This window comes from Furipterus horrens, unplaced genomic scaffold (assembly GCF_987537825.1).
Source record: "Furipterus horrens unplaced genomic scaffold, mFurHor1.1.pri manual_scaffold_2, whole genome shotgun sequence".
Lineage (NCBI taxonomy): Eukaryota > Metazoa > Chordata > Mammalia > Chiroptera > Furipteridae > Furipterus > Furipterus horrens.
The window spans coordinates 3,358,545-3,371,411 of NW_028327172.1; the positions used below are offsets into that span (position 1 = coordinate 3,358,545).

Genomic DNA, 12,867 nt, shown 5'->3' on the forward strand with positions numbered 1-12,867 from the left:
CCCGAGAGAATGAAAGAGAATGAAAGAGAATTAATTAGCCCCGGCTGGTGTGGCTCAGTGGACTGAGCACCGGCCTGTGAACCAAAGGGCTGCAGGTTTGATTCCCGGTCAGGGCACAGGCCTGGGTTGCAGTCCGGGTCCCCAGGTGGGGGCGGGCGAGAGACAACCACACACCGATGTTTCTCTCCCTCTTTATCCTTCCCTTCTCCGTCTCTAAAAATAAATCAAGAGAAGTTTTCTCAAAAGGGTTTATTAAATGTGAGGGGTGGGCAGGACAGGAGTAAGTCCGCCCTGGCGGGGCTGCGCCGCCCGGGCCTGAGTGCTGGGCGTGTGCGTGGGGCAGAGCCCGGGGGTCGGAGTCTCAGCACCACAGAAAGGCGGCGGGAGTGGGGAGCTCAGCTGCCTCTCCTTCCGGGACTCTCTCCCGGAACGGCTCGGGGGGGGGGGGGGGACGCACCCTGGGTGTCAGGGGGCAGGGAGAGGGGGACAAGGGCGCAGGTGACCCTCGTGTCCACGCCCCCCGGGAGCCGTCTCAGGCGGCCACCCTCATGCCCGGCTGCGTATTGCAGTCACGGGGGGACACTGAAGACGCTGTCCCCAGACCCCTAACACCATGGTCTGTGGGCCACCCAGCACGAGGACCCTCCTGTCGGCCAGGGTGAGTGCCCGCCCCACTGCAGACCGGCTCCCGTGACCCGACAGAGGGCCGCCTGTGTTCTCTGGGTCTTCGGGTGTGACCGTCTTCCAGTGCAGGGGACGTGCCCTGGTCCCGCTGTCGGGGAGCTGTCCCCAGGTCCGAGCTTCCTGCACCAGGGAGAGGCGCTCGTCCCCTTGTCTGTGAAATAGTGTCTGGTTTTCCGCACACTCACCTTTCTACCGGGACCACGTGACTTTTCATACCGTGCCCTGCGGGTCCCCACCTTACTTCCGGCCTCCACCCTGCTGGCCCTTTCCTCTCGGCTTATCTGTTGTCACACTGGGGACACTGAGGACCCTCCTCTGTCGCGTGCGGATGCTCCTCTCCCTGAAGCGCCAGCGCCCTGGGGGCAGGGCCGGTCTGCTTGTGCTTCTGTCTCAGTGACAGACTTACCTGCGTAGCTGTGTTTAACGGGCTTCACATGAAGGCGACATGACGCTCCCCAGACATGCAGTGACAAGAGAAGGGGACACGTATGTGGCAGGATTTGTTTTGAAAACTTTTATGGAACACATGTGATTACAGTTGAGCTTCATCGTTGAAAATGCACGGGGGGCGGGGACAGGGTGGCAGGAGCACCTGCTGGCTTCCGCTTAGGGGACAGGTCTTAACGGTCACAACACAGCGTCAAAGCAAGGAGGACGAGCAGTTGCCTCTGCGTGAGGTGGCGTGAGCTGGCCCGTCCTCCTAAAGTCGGGCCTCCTGCGACGGGGACTTGCCCGGCCCCTGCGGACCCGCCTGCTCCGTGTCTTCTGAGGAAACGTCCGCCGGGAGCGCGGGCACCAGGGCCCCGGCCTCTGCAAAAGGGCCACGGGCGGGACCGTCAGGCAGCGAGGCCCTGCCGTCCACACGGAGGACAGTCGCCCGTCACAGGGCCACCCAGCAGGCCGCGTTTCTTCCTTCCCACGGATTGAACTCCCCTACTTAGCATGCATTTGAGACTGCCAGACTTTAAAATCATGCCCTAAGGAAGTATATATAATTCCTGTTTGAGTAATAAAAGTTGGTATCTCCTGATGAAAAAAGTTCAGCGTTACAAAATTCAAAACACAAAGCAGAGTGAAAAACAATAAACCCAGGAGGAGCCCTTCGGCCCCTGCTGGGAGTCACAGCAGCGATGTCCCCGAAGGCCCCACTGGCTCCGCCTCGGGGGCTTGGTCCTGAGAGCTCTAAGTCCCTCTCCCCAGGCTCCCTCTTCTAAGGAAAAGCATCTGGGCCTTAGGTGTCCTCGCACACCTTCGCCCCGCCCCACGCCCACGCGAGTCCTTCAGCCAGCGAGGTCGGAGAGTAGACGGGCTGAGACAGACCGAGAGTCAGCCTCGACCCCTGCAAACGCATGCAAGTCAGGCAGCATGAGGCCTGACAACCAAGTGTCTCTCCCAGAGCGTCAGAGGGTCCATCTCCGCGTGTCACCCCACCCCACCCGCACCCCGTTAACTCTCAGCTGGCCGCGCCTGCCGCGGGCGGATTGACCTAGGAGAGGATGTGACTGAGGCCAGACTCACGGCTGCGGGACCGACAAGTGCAAGGCACAGGAAGAAAGGCTGGGGGTGCAGGGGGCCGCGGGGAGGCCTCAGCGCCTACGGTCCTGCAGGAGGCGCAGGACCGAGAGCCCCGCACAGAAACGCAGCCGGCCCCAGACGCACAAGGGAACAGCTACACCTGAAATCTGGGCGCCTAGGAATCTAAGGCGCTTGCAAGATACGGCCTCAGCCGCCTGGGCCTGCGTGTGCTACAGCCGCCTGGGGCCAGCGGTCGTGGCCACAGAGTGAGCGGAACCCTGAGGCCCTCTCTCCCTGGAAACAGTGCGTCTGATGGCCCTTTCCGGGCACAGCGTGGGGCCCGCAGCAACCTCAGGCCCGTAGTGGCTGGTTCCAGTTCCGTGCCTTGTAATCCCAGCCAACGGTGGTGACAGTGGGGGGGGGGCGGTGCTCGGTGACCAGCTTACTGGTTAGGTGTCAGCCGGTCACATTTCACGTACCTTTGCGGTGCAAGAACGTCAGAAACTCCACCATCGCGCGCACAGCCTCATTCTCAGGCAGCGGCCTGTCGGCGTTTCCTAGAAACCGGGAGGGAATGATGTTTCTGACCCACCGCAGCTGCCCTGGGTCTCGCGACAGCACCACCCACGGGGACCCGGGCACCGGGAGGGCAGCGAGCCCACCGGGCGTGGCGAAGTCACCTCCGTGACGCCGGGGCCCCTGTCCAGGGCGCCCAAGTCTAGATGGGCTCTCTGCTGTCCCTGTGCTGCCCCAGGGCCCCACTTGGGTTCCGTGGCTTCTGCTTCTGCCAGTGCACAGAGGCGGCGGGGCGGCGGCGGGGCCAGGCTCAGACCACTGCCCCGTGTGCCCCGGGGACGACGGGGCTAAAGTCCTCTCACCGTGCTCCTCCTCGGACTGGAGCTCCCGCTTGCCAGCAAGGACATGCTTGTCACGGAGGGACCTGTGGTTGTCAATGGCCTCTGTGTGCAGACCAGAGAGGACAGCCACTGAGCGCTGTCACTGTAGTCACCCCCACCCCCGAGGAAGACACGCTGCTGCCTGTGACCCGCATGTCTGCAGGACGACAGCCACAGTGTGGGGACCGCAGGAGAGGGACGGGCGTGGTCCTCGGGTCCTGGGCTCACCACCTGCACCGGTGCCGGGACTCGGAAGGGACGGCGCAGGGGGGCATGGGCCTGCTGCAGCAAGGAGCACGAAGAGGCTCCCAGAGGTGCTGGCAGAGGACAGGGGCTGGGGTCCTACGTCCCTGAAGACAAGGGGCCCCCTGGAGAATGTTAGGTTCTGACATAATCGGAGTTTTATTTTTCAAAGACCACCCCGGCAGCTGGGGCCAGGGAGACAGAGAGAGAGAGAGAGACATTGCAGGGGTGGGGGAGGGAGGCTGGGTGACTCTGTGTTTGTGTGTGTGTGTGTACACGTGTTGGGTGGTGCATGTGTGTGTGCATGTATGTTGGGTGCTGTGCATCCTGAGAGAGCCGTTAAACTGTGGGAAGAGCCCCGGCCGGGGAGCTCAGTTGGGTAGAGCGTCTTCCCAAAACACCGAGGCTGCGGGTCCGAGTCCAGTCAGGGCGCCTGCAGGAATCGCTGAGTGAGTGAGTGGGGCCACAGTCAGTGTTTCTCTAAACCAGCCAAGGGGCCTGGAGGGAGGAGAAGGGGCTGGATCTGGGGAGAAGTGGCAGAGAAAGGAGGAGAGGGGGTGAGGGCGAGGGCGGCTCAGGGTTTCGGTCTGCAAGGCGAGACAAAAGAAAACGAATTCATGGTCCCAGGGACAGAGTTCCCGGCCCTCAGTTCGGAAGGGTGGTGAGGCGGGTGGGCCCGTTGCTCCGACAGGCAGCTGGGTGTCGCTGCAAAGGGCTCTCCCTGCTGCTGTTTCTGCGGGACGTAGAAGCCAAGGGCAGGACTTCAGACAAACAGCTAGTCTAGCGACAGTGCCGGGTGGTCCAGGTTGATGGGACATGTTTTCAATATTCCAAAGTCACACGAACACCCTTTGTGTTGAAGGGCTCCTCCTGCTCTGGGGCCCAAAACACCCAGAGACCAGGTGCTTGCTAAGGGAGAGAATTTGGGGCTGCCCAGGGCTCAAGAAAACGTGCACCCCTTGAACCACTGAAAAGACCACGTGGGACCCGAGACCAAACCCGCCCGCAGGTCCCGCCTGTGGTGCGTCTGGTGTTTGTCACCCCTGTGCCTGTGTCTCTGTAAGCTCGGCTCTCCTTGAAACTCCGCCTGAACTATGACGGCTCCCGGGCGGTTTAAACGGGCGGAGGCAGCGCTGAGGAAGGGGACCGAAAGGGCTGCAGGACAGGTCGGGGTTCAGGACAGAGCCACGCGTCCCAGGCAGGGGATGTGGCCGAGCATGTGTCCCCTGCGGTGCAGGAGGGCTGAGTGCAGGGCACGCGGGGGCGGGGCGGGGGCGTGCGCCGCCTGGGGCCAGCGAGTGTCACTAACCTACGAGGAAACCCATCCCCCAGGTGTCGGGAACGCGGCGGGGCGCAGGACGCCCGGCTGCGCACGTTTCAGGAAGGGCGCAGCGCGCACAGAGGGCTGCCGCCGCCGAGCGGGGCCGGGGATGCGCGGAGGCCTGGGCGCAGCGTCACTTACGTGGACCGAGAAGGTAGCCCGCGCTGTTCAGGGTCCAGCCCCTCTTTTCCTTCACCTTGAACGGGAGAAAGCGGGTCAGACGGCGAGGACGGTGCCTGGCCAGGCCTGGCGGGCGCACAGAAGCCCGAGGGCAGCGTCTGCTTGGACAGCCCGGCACCGCCCTCGGGAGTCGGGGGCCCGGAATTGCCCCGGGACCGAGGCCGCAAATGCACTTGGCCTCCTCGGGCGCCCGCGGCGCTGAGTGTGCAGCCAGAGGGGGCGTTACAGGACATCCCCCGGGCTTCCCGGGCAGAAGGCAGGAATCTGAGTAATGCATGCGCTTTTGGGAACTGCCAGAACTCCCGGGTGTGCCGCCAACGACGCTGGGTCGGACACGGCGCTAGGGCCAGTGCCCGCTGTGCTCGGGAACCCTGACCGCAGACGCGTCACTCGCTTTTAAGCAAACGACGCTGAGGACGCGCAGCTCTCTCGGGCTCCGGTGCGCGGAAGGGACCCTCCGTGAATGAGACCTGGTTCAGGCGGGGCTGCCCGTGCCGCGGGGCCGCGCCAGGCCCGGAGCGCCGGCGAAGGGAGCGTGGGGGTGGGGTAGGGTGGGGTGGGCGACCCGGGGTCCACGTGCCCCTCCCCTCCCCCCCAGCCCCACCCCTCCGAAGCACCCACACCCCGCCCGGCCTGTTTCTGATGCGATCGTCCCCTTTCGCCGAGAAGGGACACGGCTTGGGGGGCGTTCGTCCCCGCTCTGCACTTACCGGTGACCGGAGCCCCAGGGTGGCCGAAAGGGCCGCAGCGAGAAGCAGGGACGCGAGGAGGGCGCCGCCTCTGGGCATCTGCAGGGGGAGAGGCGCGTGCACGTCCGGGCGGAGCGCGGACCCCGCCTCCCCGGCCCGACAGAGGGCGACGAGGGAGGACCAAGCCGGTGCCCGGACAAGGGACAAGGGACAGGGGCAGGGGCAGAGGCACCGGCAGGCGGGGGCTCTGCAAGGGAGCGCGGAGAAAGGGGGGCCTCCCGCTGGGGCCCCGAGGGCACGCGGTACCTTGAGCGCAGCGGGGTCGGAGCTGTCAGGCTGTCAGTGTCCTGCGCGGCGTGGGCTGCGAGTCTGGTCGGGTCGGGCGGCTGGGGCGCTCACCACATGACAGGGCCTCGGGGACGCGGGGCGGGAAGCGCAGGGCAGCCGGGCTCCCTCGACGTGTGGTGCGGAGCGACTGCAGCTGCTATTTATGCGGCGTCTGCGGAGCCCTGGGAGCGGGTGGCCACGTCACCGGCCTCAGCTCCCGCCCCCCTCGGGCTTGGCCGAGGGGGGCGGGAGAACCCGCAACTGGCGCTTTAGGGGGCTCCGAGCTTGGCGGGCGGGGCGACACAGCGGTGCGTATTGGCGGGAAGGCTGGCGGGGACGGCGAGAGCCCGGAGGCCCCATCGCTCTGAATGAACAACCCCTAGCAGTCCTGCAGAAAGCCCCCCAAGCAGCCGCGGAGAGCCCTCAACACCCTGCTGTCATTGCTGTGGAGAGCCCCCCACCCCACGACCAGGACCCCAGTCCTGGGGGGGTGAGGCCCCTGGCCCAGCACAGCTCTCCCTGCCGGCAAAGCCTCTGCGCTGCACGGCGGGACCCTGGAAGGGCCAGCCGGGACCCCCCCCACGCCAGGCTGGGCCCAGCTGTCTGCTCACCCACCCCCAGCTTTTCCACCTCTGGGTGCCCAGGGGCTTTGGGTGCCTGAACCTCAGTCCCGTTTTGCTAAAAACCCGCCACAGCTGTAGAGCCGTGGGCCCCCGGAGCCTGGGGTGCTGTGTGCTGCCCTGGTTCGCCAGAGGGCAAGGGGGGTGCTGGGAGGGAGACTCGGTGGGGGGTCTCGGGAACGCACTCCTGGCTGCCATGGGGGAGAGAGTTGTTCTCAAGGGCACAGTCTGGCTCCCGGCAGTGAGGAGCAGCGGGAGCGGCGGGCAGGAGCGGCGGCGCTGTGGGCTCCCACGAAGGACAGGGGAGGGCAGTGCCCGTGAGGAGGTCCGGCGCCTGGTCTGCTTCTGGCACCGGCTGTGCTGGGACCCACAGCCATGTTCTAATGGGCTCTGTGTGCTCAGCGATGGCCCAACCGGAGTCGTTGTCCACTTGGCATCTTGAAGATGGCCCAGTGTGTCACAGACAAAGTGGGTCCCCATTAGGGTAATGGAAACCAAGCAGAAAGCGTCATTTCCCCCTGGCACCGTGAGGCGGCCCACCCTCCCTTGGGAGTCCTGCTCACCACCACCGGGAAAGCCGGCCGGGCTCTGACGGGCGAGGGTGCGCAGAACCCCAGGCCCGCCCGGGAGCTCCGCCACGCGCCCTGGGAGAGACGCTGCTGGCCCTGCCGCCCGGGCTGCAGCCGGGAGCCCCAAACACAGAACAGCAGTCACGCAGGTGACCGCCTGGTGGTCCCGAGCAGGAGGTCCGTGGGCTCAGGGAGCCTGGCCTGACAGGTGAACAGGGTTGGCCGGGCGGGGCCCAGCACGTTCCAGGTGGCGGGGATCAGAGGGGCAGGCCCCCATTTAGGTTCTTTTCCCTCCCTCCTTCCCGTCACCTGGAAGGTGGACGCAAGGGCTGGAGTGGAGCAGCCGCTTTGGATCACAAGGTGATGGCTTTGAATGACAGTGGGACCAGAAGAACCTGGGTCCCCGGGCTGCCCGCCTCCAGGCTTTTAAGCTGCTGTCATTTGGGGGTTTCTAATATATGCCGTTGGAACGAGTCCTGTTTAAAACAGTGCTTCGCGCAAAACAGGCAGCACATGGTTGGTGAGGGAATTAATGAATACAAACGAAGGCGAGGAGCTCGTGGTGGAGAGATGGGCTCCTAAGAAGCAGAGGCTTGGCAGAGGAGGTGACAGACGAGTACCGCTCGGGACCCCACGGTGACCTCATTCCTATGGGAGAAATGGTCTAAGTGACCTCAAGCTGGCTTTAGTTTGCGTGTCCTTGAAGCTCTCCTTCCGGGAATTCTAGCTGCTGACCCCACCCCTACGCAGCGCCATGAAAATATCCCAGGTCGCTCCTTAGAAATAGCTTGGCAAGGACTCGGCCGCAGTGGGAGCTGCTTTCATTCTCCGAGTGGGTTTTGGAGTGTTGGGTTCTTCAGTGTGACTTGGTTAAAGGGCTCATGACACTTGTGAGGACTTGCTCACCTTCTCTACACGGACAGTGGGGGGTTTTTACGAGGGTGCCGGTGAGGAGGAGGCGACCGGAGGGGTTAGTGGTTTGGGGACACTAGTTGAGAGAATTCTCTCCTCCTTTTAGGCAGCCTTTGGGGAGACCCCTCCTCCCACTTCTTCAAACATCTTGCTGGCAAGGGTCACGCCTGGTTGCAAATGGGGTCTTTTTCTGGACAGTACTGGCGGCACCCCACTGAGATCGGGGTTCTGGGTTCTCATGGTGGCACAGTTCTGCGGGATTTGAAGTAAGCTGCGGGCACACTGGGCGCAGACCCGCATGCTCCGCACCCTGTCCCCGCGCCCTGGCGGCCCTCATGCCACAGCTGCACTTCCGGGCTCTCCCAGGAGAAGCTGCCCTGGGGACGCGTTTAGTCTGCGTTCGGTGGGAGGGTGTGGGGGGGTGTTTACCTCGAGTTCATGGTCACTGGTGCGCTGCACCCCCCCGGGGGAATGGCGTCCAGAGCATCTCCTGCCCACAGCGCTGCTCCCCTGGCACCAAGACAGGATGGAAGGTGCCCCACAGAGTTGCTGGTTCATCTCAGAGATGGGGGCCCCCGGCTTGGGGGCCCCAGGAGAACGTAAGGACGGATGCTGTTCTGGGGGCCGTGGGGTTCTTGTTGAACCCACAACCCCGCACCAGCCGGGTGAGTGGGGCCGGGGACCTTGTCCTGGGTGGTCATCTTAAGCGTCCAACCTTGCCTCCCTGTGCGGAGCCCCCTCTTCTGAAGCACACCCCCAGCACCATCTTGCCCCAGCTCGCCCCACCCCTGCCCCCACTCCCCCGCTCCCTCCCTGCCCCAGCCTGGCCCCTCCCACCTCCATGCCAACATCACTCCCCACACCCTCGAAGTCCAGACAAGCTTCCCAGGGGACATCACTGCCGGGAGCCCAGGAATCCACCTGAGCCCTGGGGTGACTCACCCAGCTGGGCTTTTTCCTGGAGGCTCAGGCTGGATCTGGGGAGCAGATGCCCCGTGGTCGGGCTGCTGGGAGCTGGTGACTCAGCCGCAGGCCCGGGCAGCTGCACCTGTTCCCTGGCGCTGAGTCAGGCCCACGCGCAGCCCCCAGGGCCATGCGGGAGCCCATCTGGCTAACAGAAGGTGGGAGCCCAGGGAGAGGGCAGGTGGCGAGAGGGGGGTGGGCCGTGTCGGAAGGAAGGGGCCGCCCGCCCCCGGGGCCTGGGCTCTGCAGGAAAGCAGCCTCCTGCTGCCCACTTCTCAGGGCGTGACGGCCTCAGAGGACGGCAGACAGCAAGCACGGAGGCCCCTGTCGTAGGAGCAGAACCCACGCACAGCAGGTGCGCAGGGGGTGCCGGGCTGGCTGAGTGTCGGCACGGACACGGCGCCCCCAGCCCCCTGTCGTGGCCGGACAGGCCCAGTCCCGGTCCCGGGTCACTGCCGGCCACCCCTCGGGGAGCCCGAATGTCTCTTTAGAGCCTGCTTCCTCCCCCCGTTTGGTCCGAGCCTCCTCGTAGCTTCCCGTCTCCGTGAGCCGCTAACCCCGAGCGCCCCCGCCTGAGGCAGCCGGGGCCAGAGCCCGTCAGACGGTGACAGTGGTGGCTTGCGGCCAGCTCAGCGTGGATGGGGGTTGACTGAGTCACCGAGAAAGCAGTGGGCACAGTGAGGGCTATTGATTCACATCCCTGGAGCTGGGCTGACAGGAGGAGCGCGCCCCTCCCCCACCCCGGGCTTCGTCCACTCCTCCTGTGTCCCTGAGGGGGGCGGGCGGTCCCCGCTGGGGAGCTCACCTGCCGGCACCTGCGCAGGTTTGCCCAGATGTGGTTTTGACAGAATTGAGGAAACCTCTGCAGAGCCTGGGGGAGGGGCTTGTGTGGCCTGGGGTCTGTCACCAGCCCTCCTGGGCCTCCCCTCCCTGTCGACCCCCCAGGGCACCTTTTGTATATGGGTTCTTCTTCTACAGCTCCCGGATGTGATGTGGAAGGGACGAGGCCTTGCCGGACACCCCCGACCCCCGTCTTTTTTAAATTTATTGATTTGAGAGAGAGGAATTGGGGGGGGAGAGGGAGAGAAACATCGACTTGTTGTTCCCCTCATTTACACACTCGTTGGCTGATTCTTATATGTGCCCTGACCGGGGATTGAACCCGCAACCTTGGCGCATCGGGGCGACACCCTAACCCGCTGAGCTACCCAGCCACGGCCAGATCCCTCCATTCGGAAGGCCCACTGTAGTCTCGGTGTTGAGTTACCTTGCCCTTATTGTCAAAGATGTAATATTTGCCGAAGACAGAACAGTGTAAAACAGGGACGTCCACCCATAATCATGTCACTTTGTAAACGTTTTTAAAGTAAGAAATGCAAGTTCCGTCGCACTTGCTTCTAGAAGGGGCCTCTGCCAGCGGGCACGCATGCTCCCTGCCGGTGTCTCCGTTCTGCTGTAGTCACACATGCAACCAAAAAACAGCGCCCGGCGGTTGCCGCGGTCCATTTCCGCAGCTGGCCGCTTCCAGTTGCCCCCCTCCGCCATCTTTGCGTGTGTGGCCGGGGCGGGGACATGCGGTGTCCTGGGACGGACCCAGCCTCCTCCTGCTGACGTCTCTGGAATCGAGGGAGATGGAGGGTTGGCGGTGGGGACAGGGGACCCAGGGGCTGGGCGTTTTCACTCCTTGCAAACCCCGAGCTGCCGCCTGCTGGGGAGGCTCTGCTTGGACCCCGGCTGGTGCCAGCACACCCTGAACGTGCTCGCTGGGGCTGCTGCTGCTAGAAAGGGCCACCAAGCAGGCCACTTCTGCGCCAGAGAAGGCCCGCCACGCTTCCGGGGGCTCTGCGGGCTGGGGTGGGGTGCGGTCCGCTCCGTCGTCTGCTGTGGGCCTGCCATGGAGCCGCCCCAGGGGGGTGGGGGTGGGGGGCCTCCCGCGTCTGGCTTCCGCCGCGGGGCAGAATGTTGTCCACTTTCGCCCCGTGTGTGTCCGAGACCTGTTCCTTTTGTTTATTTTTTATTTTGGGGCTGAAGGATGCTGCGTTTTAGGGAAGGACCACATGCGCGCGACCGTGGGCACCTGGACCGCGCGCAGCCGTGGTGACTGTGAAGCCCGCGGCGTGGGCCTCGGGTGCAAGTTTTTGCCAAAACAGCTCAGGGGCTGGGTCACACAGCAGTTCCACACTGAACTTTTTGGAGAACTTTATTTAAATGTTTGGCATTTGGCTCATGGTGGATATTGTGTATTTATTTTGATTTGTAAGCATTGCACTGAAGTACTTACCTCTATGGCTGAGTTTGGGGCGCTCCCCACCCCCCACCTGGCCTTTTGCACGGAGGCCAGCGCTTCACTTGCCTTCCCCAGTGCCGGCCCTGCAGGGTGGGGTCCGACCGGCAGGGGTGGCAGGGTGGGCGATTCAAGGCGTTTCTGGGAGGCAAACTCGCACGCATGGTTTTGCAGTTGCTGTTCCCTTGTTCTAGAATGTCCTTCCACTTAGGGTGGCCTTTCATCCCAGGGTGCTTGAAGCGGAGGGGTTTCCAGGGGGCCCCGAGCACACCGGACAGCCGCTCACCCCGTCCTCACGGTGTCTGCCGGCTGCTTCCTCTCACTCACGGACAATCTGGTTCAGCGGCCGAGCCTGCCAACACGCCTTTCCCTCGGCCCCTCCCACTTTTTTCCGTGCACCCCAAGTGGCCCCCTCGCTGGCTCAGGTGCTGGCAGAAAATAAAGACACAGGACCCACAGTAAAGCTGGAATTTCAGATGAACTGTGATAGGTCATTTTTACTCTTTTTGCTATTTTTGCCATTTTTGCTTTTTACTCCAGCGGCAGGTTATTTTTGCTCACTTATCCCAGCAACCCTGAGGCCCCTTTGCTAGCTCACCCTGGCTGTTATCTCAACCCCAGGTGCGCCCAGTGTTTATCAGCTGAAGCCCCTTCTAAATTAGAAAGTGTGTGTATGTGTAGTTTCTCCCGCCCGCCACTGTCATCTGGCAGCTCCAAGGACATGAGTGTAGTTTTTTGCCTTTAAAAACCTTTTAGTCTGTAAGGCGGGGCGACTCTCCCATCTTCTGCTTCTGAAGGTGGGAAGACCCGTCCCTGGCCAGGTAAATAAATGCCATAAATTTGTTTCTAAATTGCCTCGTGTCCTCTTTGCTCGTAAATGCTCTATAACATGAACCACAACTCAACTCCGAGTATCAGTATGTCCCGTGCGATATTTGGGACGTGTTACCCTAAAACGTGATAGGCTATTGTCTGAAATTCACATTTCACCGGTGCCCTGTATTATTGGGCAACCCTAGCAGTGGGGGTTCAGTGGGGCCAGTGGGGGCCCCCGTCCTCCAGGGCCGAGCCTCTCATCACAGGGATGAGCTAGCTGTCCAAGAGCCCCGTCTGTCCCCTTTCGGGGTCAAGTTCAGCTCCGAGGAAACCAAAGGCTGCTGTGAAGAAGGCCGAGGCCTGGGGGGGCAAGCGGATGGAGCGCTCATCAGGAGGAAGTCGGGTAGACAGATCCTTGCGGCGAGCGCTGCCTTCCCCTTGCGGTGCCGTGACGGTGGCAAAAATTCAATTCTCAACCCCTGTGATTGTATTTGAAGAGGCAGGATGACGTCCCAAAGGAAGGACGCGCCAATTACCGTTGTCCCCAGGGCCATCTTTTCCGGAGCACACAGCTGTCCTGCCAGCTGCCCAGAGGGCGGCAGCCCCTGCCCACGGAGGACCCGGGCGCTGGCCGGCAGGTGGGTGGGAGGCGCTGCTGTGATTGGAGCAGAGGCACCTGGGAGCCGCTGATGCAGCTGCCCCAGGGTGTCCGGGCGTCCCCGGGGTCCCGCCGAATTCGCCCCCCAGCCTCCACAGCCAGTGTGTCTGGCTACTACTTATACATGCCCCCCAAACTCCGTGACTTAAAACCTGTATTTGCTCATGGTTTTGCAGCGTGGGCAGGACTT

The 12,867-nt window shown here is 63.3% G+C and overlaps 1 protein-coding gene across 1 annotated transcript; it reads right to left on the bottom strand.

Annotated features, from left to right (window-relative positions):
• Positions 1-1,183: 1,183 nt before the first annotated feature.
• Positions 1,184-5,994, bottom strand: GAL (galanin and GMAP prepropeptide). Its single transcript, XM_090267427.1, has 6 exons — positions 5,835-5,994; positions 5,550-5,627; positions 4,801-4,855; positions 3,078-3,158; positions 2,679-2,756; positions 1,184-1,494 (listed from the first exon to the last, which is right to left on the bottom strand). Exons 2-6 carry the CDS (start codon positions 5,625-5,627, stop codon positions 1,385-1,387), a joined length of 402 nt encoding a protein of 133 aa, XP_090123553.1. The 5' UTR covers positions 5,835-5,994; the 3' UTR covers positions 1,184-1,384.
• Between the last annotated feature and the right edge of the window lie 6,873 nt (positions 5,995-12,867).